The sequence below is a fragment of the Juglans regia genome, chromosome 7 (genome assembly GCF_001411555.2).
Source record: "Juglans regia cultivar Chandler chromosome 7, Walnut 2.0, whole genome shotgun sequence".
Classification (NCBI taxonomy): domain Eukaryota; kingdom Viridiplantae; phylum Streptophyta; class Magnoliopsida; order Fagales; family Juglandaceae; genus Juglans; species Juglans regia.
This window is the reverse complement of record NC_049907.1, coordinates 14,331,698-14,351,689: the sequence shown is the minus strand read 5'-3', so window position 1 is coordinate 14,351,689 and position 19,992 is coordinate 14,331,698. Positions and strand designations below refer to the sequence as shown.

The following is a 19,992-nucleotide window of genomic DNA, read 5'->3' as shown; positions in this document are numbered from 1 at the left end:
CCTTAAGTCATTTGTAGGCTAGGATCGTCAGGTATCCTTTTGACATTCTTCTGACTTCTAATGTACTTGAATATGAGTCCTTTAGTTTCAATCGTCCCTCTGCATGATGACTGAGACATTCTAAAGGGACCCGTTCATGTAACTTGCCTCGCGTCCAATTCGCAGTTCTTCCCCAAGTACGGGTCTCCCACATGGTGCCAGATCATACCTCTAGGACCAGACGATATGGTCTGCAAGACCGTAATCCTTTCTACAGACTCACTCTTAATGTGACCTCTCAGGCAGAGTGTGGGCTTCTATGTACGATATTGCTGCCTTCTAAGCATTTTCATGTTATCCCATAAAACTTGTACATCTGCATGGGTCTTGTCTTTAACCATTGCTTACCTTAGACTCGTAACTCACCATTTGCCTGACCTACCAGTCTCTCCAATTCCTCTTTCTCGCCTTATATACCGATTTTTCTCATCTTTGTGCTTGCTCGTTCAGCACAGGGTGAAAAGTCATTTATCACTCGTCCTTTCTTTGAACTGAAATGTGTCTATTAGGCTTTCTACGTGGTGCCACTCGTCCTTTCTTTGTGCTAGCTAAATGTTGCAAACCTTGCCTCCTCATTTCACCAAACCAATGAGGAAAAATAATCTTTACCGCTTGTCAAGGAAAGACTCTCTTCTTCATCTTTCCTTTGCCCTCGGAAGATGGCCTCATGTCGTCTTATGCTAGTGTGATCCTCACAGCTATCCAATAGTTTTAATAACTTTTAATAACCTTGAAACCAAAAAGTTTTGAAGTGTATGGGACAGCTAATAAAGAAGAAATAAATGGCTAGAAGTTGACTGGAAGTGCATGAAATAATTAATCTAAATGAAACTCAAAAATGCAGTTTATTTTGTTTTTAATTTCTCTGGGCTTCCAAGAGGAAGATCTTTGTGATCGGCCATTTTGGCCTTTCTTTGTTTTTTAAATAACCTCATTCATTGATAACATGATCAATACAAGGATTGAAAACAGTTTGGATTTTCCTCCAACTTAACTATGTAATCAGTTACATATAATGCAGCCTTTCCTAGTTCATGAGCAACTGAATTACCCACAAGATTTATATGATAGAGTTTCCACTCATCATATTGAGCGAATGTTTCTTTTAGATCTGAAATTATCACGACATAGTAGCCCTGTTATTGTTTCATCTACTGCACCTCTTTGACAACTGTTTGGGAGTCTTCTTCCAAAATTACTATGTACATACCAAGTTCCAAACCAAATTTTGCTGCTCAACGTGCTGCTATGGCCTCTGCTAGCAAAGGTTTTGGAATTGAATCTTGTGTCTCTTTCAAGGTAGCCAAAAAACTGTCATGTTCATCTCTGACAGTAACACCAATTCCAATTTTACAACCATTCTTATCAACTGACACATCCCAATTGATTCTATAGAAACCTTGAGGTGGACATTCCCACATTATTCTTTTTTGGTTAACAGGTGAAATTTGAGTAGCTTCTCTTGTTTGTTTTGGCGAGATCTCTTCTTACAAATGTCTTGCTCTTTTGATTACAGAATTTGGATCGATGTAAATGTTCTTGAAAACAAGTTGATTTATTCTCCACCATAAGGTCCAGAATATTAAAGTTAGCTTCAGCATTTCATCCTTATTAATTTCTTGAACCTATGTTGCATAAGTTCTATGATACTCTTGACTGAGCTCTTGCTTTTATGTATTTTCCTGGTGCATAAGCTGAGAACATCATTTGTTGAGACACACTCCCACAGTATATGTTATATGCTTTCTGGTTCCATTAAAAACATAGGGCAGGTAGGATCATCCAATACTTTCCTCTTACATAGATTTTGTTTAGTGGGCAGTATGTTCTTACAAGCTCTCCATAGGAATTTTTTTGCTGCTGGAGGGATGTCAATCTTCCAAATTCTAGTCCATTCTTCTGAAAGATTAGTAATGTTAGATTGTTGGCCCATTGTTCTTTTCATACTCTCCATTTGTATATGGTAGGCACTTCTAACTATAAAATTATCGTCTGCTTTGCCTCTCCAAATTATCTTGTCTGGTTGGTTGCATTGGCTAATAGGGATTTGAACAATGAGATTAGCTTCCTCCTTATTGAATATTGATTGGATTAAAGAAATATTCCACCTTTTTGTATCAGCTATTAAGAGTCTTTCCACTTTAGCATCAATTCCAAATAATTTGTCTCCACTTTGAGGCTTGTACAACACAGGTTGATGTAGCCACGGGTCTGACTATATGTTAACTGTCTTTCCATTGCCTATATGCCAGATAAGTCCTTCTTGGAGTAGTGGTCTTGCTGATAAGATGCTTCTCCATATGTACGAGGGGTTGTTTCCCAACTTGGCATTTAAGAAATCTGATTTTGGGAAATACTTTATCTGCAAAACTGTTGCTACTAGAAATCTGCTAGAGAGTTAGGATTGGTTATTAGCCTCTATCCTTACTTTGCAAGCAAAGCATTGTTAAAATCAAATTCTCTGAATCCTAACCCTCTTTTGCTCTTGGACTGCCCCATTCGAGACCAACTCAACCAATTGATCTTTCTTTCTTGATTTGCTTGCCCCCACCAGTAGCCTCTCATCATTTTGTTTAATTGCATCAACAAACGTTTTGGCATTTTAAAGACACCCATCGAGTAGGTGAGAATAGCCTATATAACTGGTTTTAATAAAACTTCTCTTCCTGCCTGTGATAGAAATTTTACCTTTCAATTGTTCATCTTGCTACTGACCTTGTCAAGGATTCCTTTGAATTCTTCTATTCTTGATCTACCTATTAAAGAAGGAAATCCAAGATAATTTTCATATGAGGTAGTAACTCTGATGTTTGCATTTCTAGTTATTCTTTCTCTTGTGGCAATTTGTGTGTTTTTACTGAAGAATAGGTAGATTTCTCTTTATTCAACCACTGTCCTGATGCCATTTCAAAGTCAAGTTCTATCATCCTAGTCCATTGTAAGTCAATAGCTTGGCAAAAAAGTATACAGTCATCTGCAAAGAACAGATGACTTATATGCAATTTACCTCTGGCTAGTGGAAGACCTATTATCATCTTTTCCTTCTTAGCTTTGTTGAGCATTTGACTAAGAGCCTCTGAACATAGAATCAATAGATAGGGTGATAAAGGATCCGCTTGTCTAATTCCTCTTGTTGGTGAAAAGATTGGTTGTGGATTACCATTGATAAAAAAAAGTGGATTTACCATTGATAAATCTTGTTAAAGCCCATCCTTACCATGACCTTTTCAAAAAACTCTCACTTTAATCTATCTTATGCTTTGCTCATGTCCATCTTTAGTGTCATATTCTATTGACTTTGAGCTTTGCCACCTCAAGTTCAACCAATTAAAGCAAAGTTAAGCTCCAAAATCCCAAATTAGTCATTTCCTCTCGCCTACAACGGATACAGTTTGATATCTAGTTAGTCCCTCACTACGAATTGCCTTGATAAAATTTTGGTTCTCCCGAAAAATTTGTGTTTGTTTTTTGGCAACAACCCCCAATTCACATTTTGCCTTCATAAAGCTTTGGTTCATTGTAAGAACCTGTATGTTTTGTTTTTGCTCAACATCTAGCCCCCCAGAAAAAGTATCTACGCATCCAAAAAAACCAACGGCAAGTAACACTACAATTTATTTTGCCCGTCTTGATCAGATCATCGTTAACAAAAGATCTTGATTTTATTTACAAAATAAAAGGATTCAACAAAACCCATACAATATATTTTCAAAGCATGGAGCTTTACTTCATAAATAACGTGATAAATACCAAACTATGTTATTATGTGCTAATACTCTTCCTTTATGTGCTTCAAATGAATCCATAAATAATAGTCATTCAGTCAAAAAAATTTACTGAAAATAAATAATACCGATAAAAAACTCATCTACATATTATCGTTACACCTGCTAATGTCATACTCTGTGAGGAACAACATGCATTGAAAACTCGTTTGTTATCACAAATAAAATGGAATGAATTAAAATAAAAGTTAAAAGTTAAATAAAATATTATTAAAATATATTTTTTTAATATTATTTTTATTTTAAGATTTAAAAAAGTTAAATTATTTATTTTATTTTATATGAGAATTTTAAAAAATTATAATGATGAGATAAAATAAAAAATTGATATAGGTGGTAGGGCCCATATCAACTATCACGAGGTACATTAATAAGCTTAAAATTGGTAGCCTTTTAACTTTCCTAACGTGTCTTTTTGCTTTCTCAACTCCCTTCTAAATTTGTAACCAATGCATTCTTAATGTTATATGACACACAAAATATCAAGGTTACTTTTGGCACTCATTTATTCACTTAACCAATTTGTGATTTTTCTCATTACTAAACATAGGGAAAAAAAAAAAGTAAGATAAGAGAAGAGAAGATCAAGGTCAACCAATTTTTTGAAGATTAGAGTGCTAACATCAATGCTCTTTTAAAAGTTCTATTCAATTTATAAATAATTCAATGTATGATAAGTTAATTTAATATAATTTTTTTTAATAATTTTAGTTATACCTGAGCATCATGTTTACGACTTATTGAATATAATATTTACAGTTATTGCAGGGAAGAAAAGAGGAGGAAGAGCATGTACAGACTTCCAAGAACTGCCAGTTATCAGCAGGTGTCGTCATGGTGGTGTCTGTCCACAAAAAATGAAAGCTTGGATAAGGCTCTGAGCAGCATGCGTTTGTTTTGGTGTCCCAGATACTAGAACTACACCTTCTGTAGCCCCAGGTTTTAGGTCATTAATCAATACCTTTGCACCTGAGGACTGAGATGAAATTGCTAGTGTCAATAAGCGTATCAAAATCTAACTAGAACTATAGTCAGAAACATTAAAATTAAACTAAATGCAGAGCTCTTAACGACCCACCTGCTGGATCTGGGTCAGGTGACTGTTGTTCTCTCCACGAACATGGCCCAAACATGTTTCAGGAATTGTGATCTCAATATTTGTGCTGGTTGCAATAGGAGCTTGACTTCCGCTGCTTAAAATATTGTTTTCAAACAAAAATTACTGTACATTTTCAACTCGAATAATGAAATCTCTTCTCTGTACCTTCTGTTTTTATGTTATCTCAACCTACATGAAACTTCTTATAAAATTAAACTGCATAAAATTATGTGCTCCAGTTTCCCACAAATCAAGAGTGCTTGTTAACCTTATTCAATCGTAATTACTTCCCCATATGAAAAAGAATGCAAAGAAAGGTGGAACAGAATAGCAATCTTATCAGCGTTAGATCATGCCATGGCAGGTTGACTCCAATTGATGAACCTAGGCATTTAGTCGTGAAAGTAGAGGTGGGAAAGTAAAACGGCAGAAGATGTGTATGAGGTACCTTCTAAGTGGCCCATTTTTTGAAGCCAAGCCAAAAACATCAGAAGTTCCTCTATGATTCCCACTGCTAACGGTCTGAAAGGGACAAAGTGATAGAAAAACAAAAAATGAGGAAGAATAAATTACCTCAGATCAGCCATAAGGTTGAAGCATTAAACTTTTGAAAGAACAAGCGACGACCAACCTGAGGATTCCAGGTTCTTGGAGAAGAAGATGGTCTGTCAAGAGTAGAACAATGTCCTGGTCTCTCACTCCCACAAGGATAGGGAACTCGGTCCATGTTAGACGGACCACTGCGATCTGTACCATGTGAAAATGAAGATGGGTAATCAGGGGGCTGGGAAGGAAAGGCAGAACGGTCATGTCCATGAGAATGTCCCACTGGAGAAGGATAGTTACGTGGGGAAGCTGGGTTATGTCTTGGCCTGAAAAAAGGAGGCATCTCTGGAAAACGAGGCAAGTAAGGCGGGGCACCAAAATTTGGAGAAAGCGGATTCATTGGTAATATGGTTTCACGAAGCCTGCTTGTTATGTGAAACAAAGCATCTTGTACAGATTGAAAGCTTCCAATAACCTGCCAAAAAGCATGGAGCCTATTTTGTCTTAGAGAGATAGAAGCTGACATTCAATTCGAAGTTTAAATAATAAATATGGTAAATAGGAAGACATAAGTTTTTCCACCCCAATTGTTTCATTCTGTTTAAGGCTAAAACTCACACACATGAACCATAATGATTCTTGACATTATTTATGAGATTAAAGGATGCACATGGCTTCCAATCATCTCATCTGGCATAACTTAAAGAAGTGTGATACCTGGCTGAAGATTTATTCAAAGAATATGGCACTCGCAGCAATATGAGAAATTATCACTTCCATATTTACTAGTGTCTTTTGGCATGATAATAAAGAAGAGATTGTGTGAGGACAAGTTTGATAAGGATTTTGCAATGGATATCCAGACAAAAATGTTTCTTTTTTATCTGCGAAACTTTGGGAAATATTGCACCGAATGTGCAAAAAGAAAACAGAGGTTAGCAAGAAATTGGTCCATCACAAAGTTACACAGAGAATACATACACAAAAAACAAAGCATCATAAGAGCCAAAGGAACAGACAGTGGCAAATTGATTGTTTACCAAGCATAAAACACAACTGGTTGCAATAAAAAGTGAGATGGGGAGGGATAAATGATGAGTTTAAATTCCACTTGGTGAAATGGGCCACAATTTGCTCTCCCATCAAAGGAGGAGGTTTAGGAATTCGGAATTTGAAATCTTTTAACAAAGCTTTCTTGGCAAATGGTTATGGAGATATCACCATGAACGGGAGGCCTTGTGGCAAACCGTCATTGCTTTGAAGCAAGGGAAATCATGGGGAGGATGGTGTTCTAATGAGGTGAGTGGGCCTCATGGAGTGGGGCTATGGAAACATATAAGAAGAGGGTGGGACATATGCAACACATACTCGCTTCAATGTTGGAAACGGATTGAAGGAAAATTTTAGCATGATGTATGGTGCGGCAATCGGGCACTCAAGAAAGTTTTTCCACAAGTTTATGGCTTAGCAAGAAGGAAAGAAGCATCGATTGCGGATTTATTTATCATCTCCAATGGCCTTCCCCAATGGAATATTACTTTCCTTAGAGATGCACTAGACTGGAAAATGGATGACTTTTCAGCGTTCTTTGACCTTGTGTACTCCACTCGTTTGTCGGGGGGAGATGAAGACAAGATCTATTGGTGCCCCTCTAAGAAGGGAATATTCACGGCCCGCTCTTTCTACCAAACCATGACCATGCACAACACAGATCCGTTCCCATGGAAGAGTATCTGGAAGACAAATGCACCTCTAAAGGCAACATTTTTTGTATGGACGGCTTCTTCGGGAAAGATACTCACTATGGACAACTTGAGGAAACGTCATATTATAGTTATGGACTGCTGCTATATGTGCAAGAAGAGCAGAGAGTCCGTTAACCACCTATTACTACATTGTGAGATTGTCATGACCTTGTGAAATGAAGTCTTTCCTCGATTGGGGTTAGCTTGGGTGATGCCAAAAAGGGTATGTGACCTTCTAGTTTCTTGGAGAGGTATTTGAGGCAACTCTCAAATTGCATCCATATGAAAGATGATACCAATATGTTTATGTTGGTGCATTTGGAGGGAGCGGAATGCAAGAAGCTTTGAAGACCAAGAGCGATCGATGGATGAGCTTAGAATTTTTTTTTTTTCAATACTTTACTTCATTGGGCGATTGTAATTGATTTCCATGGCATGACATTTCATGAATTCCTTGTATGTCTAAAGTAGCACGCCTATGCATTGCTCTTGTATATGTCCCGTATACTTGGGTTTATGCCTACTCTTTTTATCAATAAAAATTTGTTTACCAATTAAAAACAAATGTGAGATGGTATAAACAGCTTAAACTGCACCAAACCAAAGTTTTTTCTTCACGCCGAACCAAATTTCCAATCAGTATCAAATTAGTAGACTTAAATTTTGCTATCATCTATAACAAGAACAGGCAGGCAATGTTTAAATACAGGCTGGATGATTTTTAACTCACCTAAAAGTCAACCAAACAACCGGCTCAAAAATCAAGCAGCTACTAGCTTTGGGCCATTCTTTTTATAAGCTTTGGGCTCTTTATCAAAGTACATGTGAAGAGCATTGAGAAAATCATAATATGCCTATCCATCATTTGCCAGCTTATTGAGTCTTTAGAAAGGGAACATATTGCACCTCATATGTTTTATAATAAAAGGTATACACGCCACACAATTTTTTTTTTTTGTTTGCAACTAGTCACCAGTAACAAAGTATGTGAAAAATGTCACGAATCGTTAATTTTGGTTCCAATGCTCCCATCTTGTTCAAGAGAGATCCTAAAGCAGATATTTCAGGATGAATAAGCATGACATTTATGACTCAATGAATGAAAGAACGAATAGCTTGCATGTGCAGTAGTACACTCATGCTGGAAAGAATATATTACCTGTACAACTTCATCATTTGGATAACCACACTTTGGAACCTGTTCCTTTGGAAAAATACGTATACTAGCACCAGTAGCTCTTCTCATTTCATTGATAATGAAACCTCCTTTCCCCAGTAAACAACCTATCTGCTGCGAATGTACAAGAAGCCTAGCAACAACAGCAGCACCAGGTTCAAATCCAATTTGTGCAATTCTACAATGCACTTGAATAACAGCTTCCTGTGCTGGAGAATGTTTCTGCTCAGAATTCTGCAAGTAAAAAAATATCATTTGAGAAAACAAAAGAATTCAATCCCTATAAAATTCTATAAAGAAAATTCTACATCATCACTCCAAATGTCAATGATGAATATTCCAGGTCATTATCTTTCTTAGTTTTGTAAATACAACAAGCAAAGATGCCACTCGGTCCAAGGACCATTGGCTTCTGCTAACACGGTTGTGTGGATCTAAATTTTACTCCCATTTGAGATCCAGAAAAGAAGTTAGTGGGTCATTAAAGCCAACTAGTTAAGATAGTAGTTGTTATCATTTGAACTTTATTCACGGGATCTAGGTGGTCAAATTGATTATACATCCATACCACTTAAATAGTTCCACAACCGGCCACAATGAAAAGGGCATATATCTCTCCTTAGGCTTCTTATATCTGCCCCAAAAAGCATTATTGCACCTAATAGGTACCACTACCACTATGAATAGATAACTGTTTCTCCAAATTCCATAATGTTTTTAAAGAACTTTTATTGAGAAATAGATTTAATGGTCAATGACCCTGATCTAACTTTGTACAAGTGTGCTTTGCTAGAAAGGGTCTACTGTTCGTATATCCTGATTCACGGAACATATGACATTATAAAGAAGATGTGATAAACCCACATTTATTGCATGAGTAATCTAAACCAGAGAACTCCCACATCATATTCAAAAAAACTATATATCTCTCCAAAAAATAGTAAAAGAATTACAATTCAAAGACGTTTGAGTTCTCATGCCTCTCGTGCTGATATCACAACAACCCGTTCATCCGAATCACAAGCAGCATCAGCGATCTTGATAGATGCACCAGTTTCACTTTGCAAAGCCCTTATTATACAGCCACCTTTCCCAATTAGACTACCAACTTTCTCAAGTTGGCATAACAATTTAAATATCACCTCTTCTTCAAGAAACATTCTGTTACCAGCACCAGTATTTTCAGGTCCCGAAAATGAATAATAACCCCTCAAATGATAATCTCCAGCACGAAGGCTAGATGAAAAACCCCGCTGAGGAAAAGGGTCAACATGTGGTAGCAGGGAAGTTCCGTATAGCACACCCAGTGAAGGTTTAGTAGAACCAGAGTTGGTTGTGTCAACCCTAGGGTTATCCTGAAGACAGCTAGAAACAGACAGGAGTGCTTTCTTTACAGCTGAGAAGTTTCCTGATATCTGCATATCATCATAATAAAACATTGGAAGTGCAACATACACACAAAAAAAATGAGAGAACACAAAAGATTTTTTTTTAAGAAGTAAAGAGAACACAAAAGATTAACACAGTTAAAAGAAAAACAACTTGAGTATTATTGCAAGATATATTGCATTTTAAAGAAGCACATAAGTATATCAACATCAGTGATAAAGGTTCGATGGTGTATGAAGGCAAGGCTACAAACTCTATTGGTAGCTTTCTAAATTAAAAAGGGCACCTTGTTCAGTACACTCGGATTGAAAAATGGAAATTATATCTGTTTCCTTTCTTTCTTTGAAAGTGACAAAAAGCTGGGAAGGGAATAAGTTACATATATAAGAAAATAATAAGGTCTTGCCCACACTTGTATTAATAGCACTTGGTAAGCAAATCTCAAAAACAATAAATTAACTATAGCAATCCACACTGAAGGATTTAATTCGTTACCTTGCATATTCTTTTTTATATATAAGTATGAAATATTTATTAAAAAGTGCAAATGGCGCAACCCACATGCTAGGGAAGTATAACCTATCTGTGAGGAAAAACAATACAAGACAATCACGCAAATTTAGTCCATTAAAACCAATGAAAGCAGCCCAATGTAAAAATTAAAAAAAAAAATAATAAAAATCAATTTGTGCTCCTCCCGAGTCCACCTGCAGTTCTGAAAGATTCTATCCTTCCTTCCATTCCAAATCCACTAACTCAGGCAAGTAGAAACCATCTTCCACAATACTTTGATTTTGCAGGCTGCCACCTAATCCTCTCCACAAATAAAAAAGAGCCACAATTCTTTTGGGCATGACCCAAGGCAATCCAACCCAATTGAAGAAGTCACTCCATAGTGCACTCGCAATCTCACAATGAAGCAAAAGATGATCCACATACTCCCACTCCTCTCACACATGCAACACGAATCAAACACAACAATGTGCCTCCTCCTTAAATTATCTACAATGAGGATCATCATTAGACGGCTATCCAATAAAAGGGTGCAACTCTCAAGGGTACCTTTTCCGTCAAATACTCTTCCAAGGAAATGAATTATTATCATGAAGAACAAAGATATTATACAGGAAACGAGCACTGAACATCCGTATTTTGGACAGGGTTCAAACAATCTCTTTGTCCCTCGTCTAAATCTAGTGGAATACAAATCGTTAAAAAATTAAATAAAAGCACCCACCTCCTAATCTTGAGCCACTCCAATAAAGGTAATTAGCAAAAACACTAACAACATTCAAATTGTCTGCCACTAAAGCATGGCACAAGAAACACTGACATCTGAAAAACTTCCTTGAGGGCCATATTATCACACCACCATACCCAAATCTAATCATGGATTCCTCTCCCACCTGAAATCTAATATAATAGAATACTTCCTCCAACCTTTATATTCTTTAATAATCCACCCCCATGAAACTCTTGGACATTGTTAGAACACCAACGAACCTACAAATATACATATTTGGAATCTATTAATAGCTTGAAACTCATCCATTAAAGACTACCTATTCAACATTCCTGCAAATTGGTTTGTTCCATTGTGTTAGATCTCCTTTTATGGCCTTAAGTTCGGGCCAATATGTAACTTGCGGGTCCTTGCAATTGGAAATATGACAACATGTGACAACCTGGTCGAAGCTAGGTCCTTACTTTCATTTTCTACTTTAATCTAGATGGACTTAAGCCCAATGGTTTGAGAAGGCTTAGAGTGTGAGAATTGACTTAGACTATGTTTTGTGTTGGTGCAATAGGCGCTCAAGGCCAAGGATAGGTCCAACACCTAGCTAATTTTCGGCCCCATAGGGTTTTGGAAGCCCAAACTAGGGTTTGGGAATGAGTGAGAGGCGCCCTTTCGTTAGAAGACCCTTGAGTTTCCCTAAGATGTAATCATTTGATCTGTAAGGATGGGAGATTCGGTTCACAAGGAGGAAGTGCCACTTGGCAAACATGCAAGAAGACTTCCAGAAGAAGATACATGAAGAAGAAAAGACTTAGGTTTCGGTTTACTAGAGTACACGCCCAACCCCATGGAAGCCAACTTTCACATGGCCACTTATCACAGATGCATAGGGTTAAAAGTTTCTAGAATGAGTAATGATGAAGAAGATGAAGAGGGGGATCGGTTTGGGGAAGAGCTACACACCACTCATGATAGCTTCTAGAAGAATCTTTGATGAAAGAGAACAAGAAGGATTTTAGGTATGGCAAGAACCACATGCCCACTTCATGCCATTTGGCAACCATGCATTGTTTTTCCTTAAGTTCCTTAAGTATAGGTTGTCTGGGGTTTTCTCTAAAGGGACCCAAATCATCAATGGCAAAATGGAAAAAAGGAAGTGGTCTTTGTAGGGGCAAGAGATGTTTCGCCCTTACTAGGGTTTCGTGTAAAGTTCTACTTAGTCATTGTTGTAAAAAGCTTAATCTAGAGTGGCATTCATTTTCGGCCATTAGGGGTTTGTCAAGTGAAACCACACTTGTCTTACACACAAACTTGTGTTCCTCAAACCATGTTTATATGAGTTATACAAGTCACAAGAAGAGCATATAGCCAATTAGGGTTAAGAGCATAAACCCTAATCTACGACACACATTTTTGGATTGATGTTTGTTATCCAGAATCTAATAGTTTGAATACACTTTTTTTTTTATAAGTAGTTCTTGCTTATTAGAAAATCTTTGGAAAATTTGTAAGTTAGCCTCTTACTCACTCTTGGATTATGTATTTATGTTTACGTGTAAACTCTACATTTTAGTTACTCAAATCGGATTATTGAATTGCTACTTGTTACATGCCATGATTTATTCATATCCTATACGTGCATGCCATGTTCAAATGTTGCTTGTTAAATGGTTGGTTCAAATGACATGTTTGGAGTTTTGAAAAATGGTATATGCTTTGTTGAACTCTCACATGTTGTACACAAGTATATGTTTTATGTTCTAATTCTTTCAAGCCATGCATGTGATGCACTCTTTGTATATGACATAAGTACATGGCATTGTTGCATGAAAGTTGCATGGTCACGTCACATGTTTTCGGGTTGTGAATTAAAAGAAATGATTTTGTCACAACCCCAATGCTAAAATGAGAGAATATCTTAGTGGAACTTCTCTGTCCACTCTGGAGTGCTTAAATTGGAGTGGTAACCCCTGAATTGACAAAGTACAGTCAACGAACTTTGAATGGATTCTTTTTAAAGAATTTCGGAGGGAAGCAGCCGCACCTGATGCTAGTGGGTGCAACACATTGTAAAGTAAAGTGAAGGCAAATTGCGAACTACCGTATCATATGGACTCAGACGTACTCATACCCAATCAAGAGGGCTGGCAATTTGATGCGGAAACTAGCAGGAAGCCCAAGATTCCTACAGGTAGTCGTGAGGTGTCCACCCATATTGTTATATGGAATAAGTTTGTTAAGTGGTTATAAGAAACGAAAAGATGATATTTTGTTACATGGTTACTTTGTTACATTGATACATGGTTACAAGGTCAATGATTTTCGAAAAAGTTTGCATATGGGACGAAAATACGTTTTGTTCAAAGTACATGTATACTCATGGCTTACCTTATGCATGTTTAACTTGGTGAGATTTCTTGAAATCTCACCATGGTAGTTTTCACTACCATTCCTCCCCAGAATAGTAGAAGTTGTGACAGGCTTGGTAGAAAGCAATGGGTAAGCGCAAGCGAGAGGAACTCTTGAAAACTAAGGAAGCCCCACAGAGCCCTAAGCTTTCTGCAGAACCAAAGCTAGTGGAGCGGCTCAAGTCTGCTAAGAATTTCATTAGTACTAATGCTTTTGAGGACTTGCAGAAGATTCTGAAAAAGGACAAAGGAAAATAGGACATTTTTCAATTTATGTTAAGGAATAATATGATTTTTTTTTTTTTTTTTTTTTATACTTGGATTTTGAAATCACAAGGGTTGTGGTTTAAAACCCTCATTTTGTATTTGGGAGATCTTTGAACAAGTATTTTGGGAGATATAGATGTTTTATTTGGTACCATATTAAATTGCTCAAACTTTATTTAGAAATGAATTTCTTCCGCTGCGATTATTACATACTACTAGAAACATACTAGGTGCATTGCATGTTAACTGTCATGAATGAGGGGTGTGTGACCTTGAGTTACATGTCTCAATGCTTCAATCTCCGTCCAATCCCAAGCGGGGTCGGGGGGCATCACAACCAATTTCTAATATTGTCAATTAAACCTTCCATTCCTAGCCACATTCTCAAACTTGAAATATCTTCCACCATCATGAATGTCGCCGAAACCCAAAAGAAGGGAGAAATAATCCTAGCAATGTTGGACAAACCTTTGTTTACTCAAATTTGGATAATGAGCCTCCCAATCTAGGGAAACTAGAAATCTATTGATTCTCGACCAAGATCCCCAGTCCCAATTGCTAGACCATGTAAGAGCTCCACCAACTAAGGGAATACCCAAAAGCCCTTGCTCAAAAATAAAATCAAAGAAAGTCTCTAGGACAAGACACAGGTGAGCATCACCCAATCTCTCACTGGGGAAACACATAAGTTACTCACAGTACATTCCACCAACTACCCAAACCAACCAACTCCTCCCATAGTAATATTCTTTTGTGATTACAATTAGACCACCTGTGAACTCTAGCAAACACCAATAAAAACCATCTTCACCATTCATAAAAGAATAAGCCATTGTATATTCCCCCACATACTCCACTTTATACACCACCATAAGATCCACATATGAAACATTCTACCAGAAGCCCCTCTAAAGGCTAAGTTACACCAATCAAATTGTTGACAGCCACATAACCTTTGAAAACATCTTTTAGAAACAACATCCAACTTAGGCCTCGTTTGGTTACGCAGTTTAAATGAGATAAGATGAGATGTTTTGTTGAAAGTTGAATAAAATATTGTTATAATATTATTTTTATTTTTGGATTTGAAAAAGTTGAATTATTTATTATATTTTGTGTGGCGGTTTGAAAAAGTTGTAATGATTATATATGAGATGAGATAGGTTGGTTTTGCGTAACCAAACCAGCCAAGTCTCCTGCAAGCAAATAATATCTACATTATAGTATCACAAAAACAAAAAATTAATTCAAACACCCTTGTCAATATCCTTCAAATCAGAACCCTAATATCCCATGAATGGCCTGCTTCAGCAGTCATGAGCAAAGCCATAAGTTGCACTTCAAATCCCTCACATTTTTTTATAAGTAAAACATAATAATAATTGATTAGTCCCTCACATGAAGACCAATGTTCAATTGCATATTTTTGGTTAAAATCTTCTTGTTGATCATAATTGCAACTGATGCGCTGGTCATTGAACTGGTGCCCTCGACCTCCAGCCTTTTTTATAAGGGGGACGAAATGCCATTCACTACAAAGAGCATTGGCTTCAATAAAGTATTCAAGATGCAGTAACTGCGATTGTAGAGTACATACATATACACGGACAACCAATCTTATATTGTTAATACTAGAAGTCGTGCTAACGCTGAGGCTAGTCTAGTTATATTGTAGTAAAAAACTAGCATTGCAAAGAAAACCTTTCCAGTATTTAAAATGATAGGCAGATGCAAATTGCATTACTCAAAAATAAACCACAGTAGCAGGCGCAAGAGTTAAGCAATTAACATTGACGTTACCAGAATCAACTCGTCACCCGCGGACGCACAGGGCGGAAGATGATCCTTGGATAAAACCCTAACTTGGGCCCCACTCTCGTGTCGTATCTTCTCCACAATCTTGCCTCCCCTACCTAGCACGCAACCTACCTGACTACTCGCCGCCAGCAACCTACAACTAAATACGTCACCACTATTCAACCCATCCCACTCCCGATCACTCTCCTTCAATTTCTCCTTTTCATCACCAGACACCCTCACCATCCTGTCGAAAATTCTCAGCAGCGCCTGCTGAGCTGGCGAGCAACCCTCGTTGTCCTCCTCATCCTCCTTGTTCTCCTCCTCCTCCTCGCAAGTGGCGGTGCCAACCCTATCTTTGTGGTTGTTGGAGTTGGAGATGATGTGGATGACGCACTCGTCTTCGACGGAAGAGCTGGAAAATGAGTTGATGTGGATCTTGGTGCCAGTGAGGGTTTGGAGGTGGCGGATGAGACCGGTGAGAGATGCGGCTTTGGTGGTAGGGCAGAGGACGCGGAAGAGACTGGTTTCACTTGTTAGGTGGCGGCGCTTGGCGGCGGGCTCCATGGTGAGGCTGGTGGTGGGGTCCGACGAACTCTTGGGAATGACGGAGGAATCGTCCATTTGAGCGAGTGAGTGACAACTGCTGTTAAGAGGAACGTATGTGTCATTCCAGAGAGCCTCCATGTACAGACTACCCTGCACTAGAAAATAGGCGTGGAGGAGTCAATATACATGTGTCTTTTTCCGAAAAGGGTCAAGCACTATTCAATACCTAGATTTCGATTTTTAATTTGGGAAAATTACTGTAAAGTCACGAGTGTGAGATTCAGCTCCCCTTCCTATTTTTTTTTTTTTTAAATCTTTTTTAAGGAAAGAATAGTTCTTTATTGAATATCAACAAATTGTTTGATTTTATAAATTTTTAAAATTATTTCATTTTATTCTATCTCACTTTATTTCAATATCTAAAAATCATCAAATACAAATATTTTTCGATTTCAAATTTTTAAATTTTAAATTTTTTTATTTAATCATTATCTAATCATTACAAGCACTATTTAATACCTAGATTTCAATTTTTAATTTAGGAAAATTACTATAAAGTCACAAGTGTGATATTCAGCTCTCCTTCCTATTTTTATTCTTATTCTTTTTTAAGCAAATAATAGTATCTTTATTGAATATCAACAAATTCAGGTCTGGTTTGATTTCATAAATTTTTAAAATCATTTCATCCTATTCTATCTTATTTTATTTCAATATCCAAACATCATCAAATATACATATTTTTCAATTTTAAATTTTTAAATTTTCAGCTTTTTCATTTAATCATTATCTAATCATTACAATTTTTCTAAACTTCTAAACAAAACACAAAAATAATTCAACATTTTCAAATTTCAAAACAAAAATTCCATTCTAGCCCTCTTTTAACTTTATAATTTTTTTATTCAACTTTTTCTCTCTCATTTCCCAAAATTCTATTAAAATCTTAACCCAAACCATTTTATTACTATTCACAATTATCTCACTATTATTCACAAATTTCTTATATCATCTCATTTCATCTCATCTCATCTCATCTGTGTAACTAAATAAGGCCTCAGCCATTACAATATTTTTCACTCAAAACAGAACTCAATATTTGTATAGGTCCATCCTTTATCCACAATTTTTCTTTAGAAAAAATAAGATCTAATTTAGCAAGTATATAAGCTATGTTGTTAGCTTCTTTGTAAGTAGAATTTACAATGTAATTTGAATTACCAAATAGCAATTTTCTTGTATCCTCAACCAGGTTCCCATAATCTACCCAAATCTCCTCTTTGTTATTAGTAACCTTGACTACCATATTAGAATCACCCTCGAGGATCACACTTGACAGTCCCAATTCTAGGCATAGAACCATTGCTCTTGTCAAAGCAAGAGCCTCAGCTATAACAGGCTTCATAATAAAATCAATGTTTGAACATAAGTAGTCTAAAATGTCCCCTCCCGGATCTATGATTGCAACACATATCCCCACTTTCTTAGCCTACACATCTAGTGCAGCATCCCAGCTTGCTTTCCATTTAATCAAGCATCTATCAGTATTTCTTGAAGGGCTTTTTTTTGTTGTAGGTATTGTGCTGCAATGAAGTCATCCATTCCTTGTTTTGTAGCTACAAACACTCTCCTCAAGTCCTTAAACTTCTGATCAAAGATTAGGGAGTTCCTTCATAACCAAATCATTCTCATCATGATTGCCCCCCAACTCTACCTCATCAACCTTCAAACACAGATTCGGCTTTATCCATAATTCCTAAAAATCAAACTCTAAACTAGACTATTTATGGACAGGGCTATCATTGTGACGCCTCCAACCTCTGCTTAGGATGGAATGGAGACTTAGAGAATCGAGACATGTAATACAAAATTACATACTCTCGTTCATGACAGTTAATATGCAATGCATCCTATAAATGCATCTAACAGTATGTAATAATCATAGCGAAAAATAGGTGACTAAGAAGTACTTATGCCAGAATAAACTAAAACATCTCAATTTCATTCATAACCATCATAAGTTCAAATCATAAGGTAGTGTAATCTTAGTACAATTATTCTTAATAATAAGTCTTCATGGCTAAATCAACTATTTCATGCGTTCTAATGCACGAAGGGTTAGGGCTATAAACATCAAGATGAGGTCTAATCTTTTGTCGGATCCAACTCTTCTTTAGTTAATTGGATCCATTAATCCATCTAGTCCATCCTCGTCGAGTCTTGACACAACTTCTATCATTTAGAATTGAATGATAGTGGGTTCACAAGGGGTGATATTTACTTAAAATCTCAGTAAGTTAGACAACCAATATACACAAAGATAAATTATGCATGATGAATGATAAATATGAAATGCGTGCAATGCAGAAAAATCAGTATATGTCTCCCATCAAAATTCTTCGACATTTTCAGAAAAACTGAGACACATTTTCTTACAGAGAACAATTTTTCACTTTAACTACCAAAAATATAACATTTCATCATAACGTTTCATCATTTATAGCAAGTCAAATTTAATCATATCGTTAACATCATAAGGTATGGTAAAGTTACAGTTCCCCATATGTATTGTGAGTACCTGCTGGTGACCGTAGTATAACTCATGTTGAAACTACATTGTCTGCAAACTCTTTCTCAATGCATTGGTAACATAACATGACATCAGCATAACATCATAACATATACATCCATCAGTGTTAGGTGTCATAACATTTGACTTCACTCTGAAGTTCTTTAAAAAGAACTCATTCGAAACCCGTTGATTATTTTTCATCAACTCAGGGGTTATCACTCCATTTTTACTCACTCTGGAGTAGACAGAAAAGTTCCACTAGGATAATTCTGCTTTCTAGCCTATGGGCATGTGAAAATGACATTTATATGCAATATGCTAAAATGGTGAAAATTTCATATGTCATGTAGGTGAGTGGTCATGTATTCAATGTATCATATAACATGATGTTTCATGCTCAAAATGACAATTATAACATGAATGTGACATTTATCAATAAATCATAAATAACTTATCAATGTGTAAGTTAGATGTCAACTTACAAATTTTCTATGTGCGTTAATCGTAGCAGCTGTAATCAAAGTTATGCTGAGTTAGGGTATTAACTACTTAAGGAAGATGCTCATAATCAAATGGTTTCAAAAATGGATATTTACAAAAATACCCCTAAACTTTTCAAAATTGTCACTAAAGCCCTAATTTTTCACTATTTGCAAACGAATTCTATTCTACCAAAATTCACAAACCTCATATATTATATGCACTAAAATCATCTATGCTCTTAGAATCCCAAAAATAAAAGTGAAACTAGTCCAAATGCACTCAACCCTTGGCATGCACTCTAATTGATACCTAAGCGTACTTTCAATTATTGACCCTTATGGATGTATGCATATTCAATTTCTTTAACTGAAAATAATTATTATAATCCTTAATGACATGTTAAAAGCTTAATCTTAGGTGAACAGGTTCATCCCAATACTTAGTCATGGATAAAAGCGTTAATCTTCATTAATCATCAATTAATCAAGCATGATGCTTCTAGCCTAAATCACAAAGGCATGCTTCAAAATTCATCCAAATCATGTATTTTCATTCTTATCTCAATCACAAGGTTTTTTCTAAATGCATTTTATTCCAGTCAAGGTAATAAAATCAAGACTTCATGCCTTAATTACAAACTTAATCAAAACCTATGCATGCTTTGATGATCAATTCAAAATAGAATTAAAACTTATCATGACATGCTTCTAATCTCAAAATCAAACCTTCAATGATCATTCTAAGATATTAATAAATCATATCAAAATATGTTAAGACATGTCATAGTTAAAATTCTCACTTAAAACAATTTAAACACTTAATCCAACTTTAATAGACTTAGTTTTGATTTAAGCATGGTAACATTTTCTAAACTCAACCAAAAATCGCTTCAACAATTA

The 19,992-nt window shown here is 36.3% G+C and overlaps 1 protein-coding gene across 4 annotated transcripts; it reads right to left on the bottom strand.

Annotated features, from left to right (window-relative positions):
- Positions 1-4,411: 4,411 nt before the first annotated feature.
- LOC108990782 (KH domain-containing protein HEN4) lies at positions 4,412-16,236 on the bottom strand. 4 transcript variants are annotated; one of them, XM_018964863.2, is made up of 8 exons: positions 15,493-16,236; positions 9,372-9,806; positions 8,374-8,625; positions 5,770-5,944; positions 5,555-5,670; positions 5,372-5,445; positions 4,903-5,017; positions 4,476-4,800 (listed from the first exon to the last, which is right to left on the bottom strand). In XM_018964863.2, the coding sequence occupies exons 1-8, from the start codon at positions 16,174-16,176 to the stop codon at positions 4,657-4,659; spliced, it is 1,995 nt and encodes a 664-aa protein (XP_018820408.1). In that variant the 5' UTR covers positions 16,177-16,236; the 3' UTR covers positions 4,476-4,656. The 4 variants fall into 4 exon arrangements, with proteins under 4 accessions (XP_018820407.1, XP_018820408.1, XP_018820406.1 ...); XM_018964862.2 differs by having other exon boundaries at positions 4,412-4,800; positions 4,903-5,014; positions 5,555-5,944; positions 15,493-16,234; XM_018964861.2 differs by having other exon boundaries at positions 4,478-4,800; positions 5,555-5,944; positions 15,493-16,235.
- Between the last annotated feature and the right edge of the window lie 3,756 nt (positions 16,237-19,992).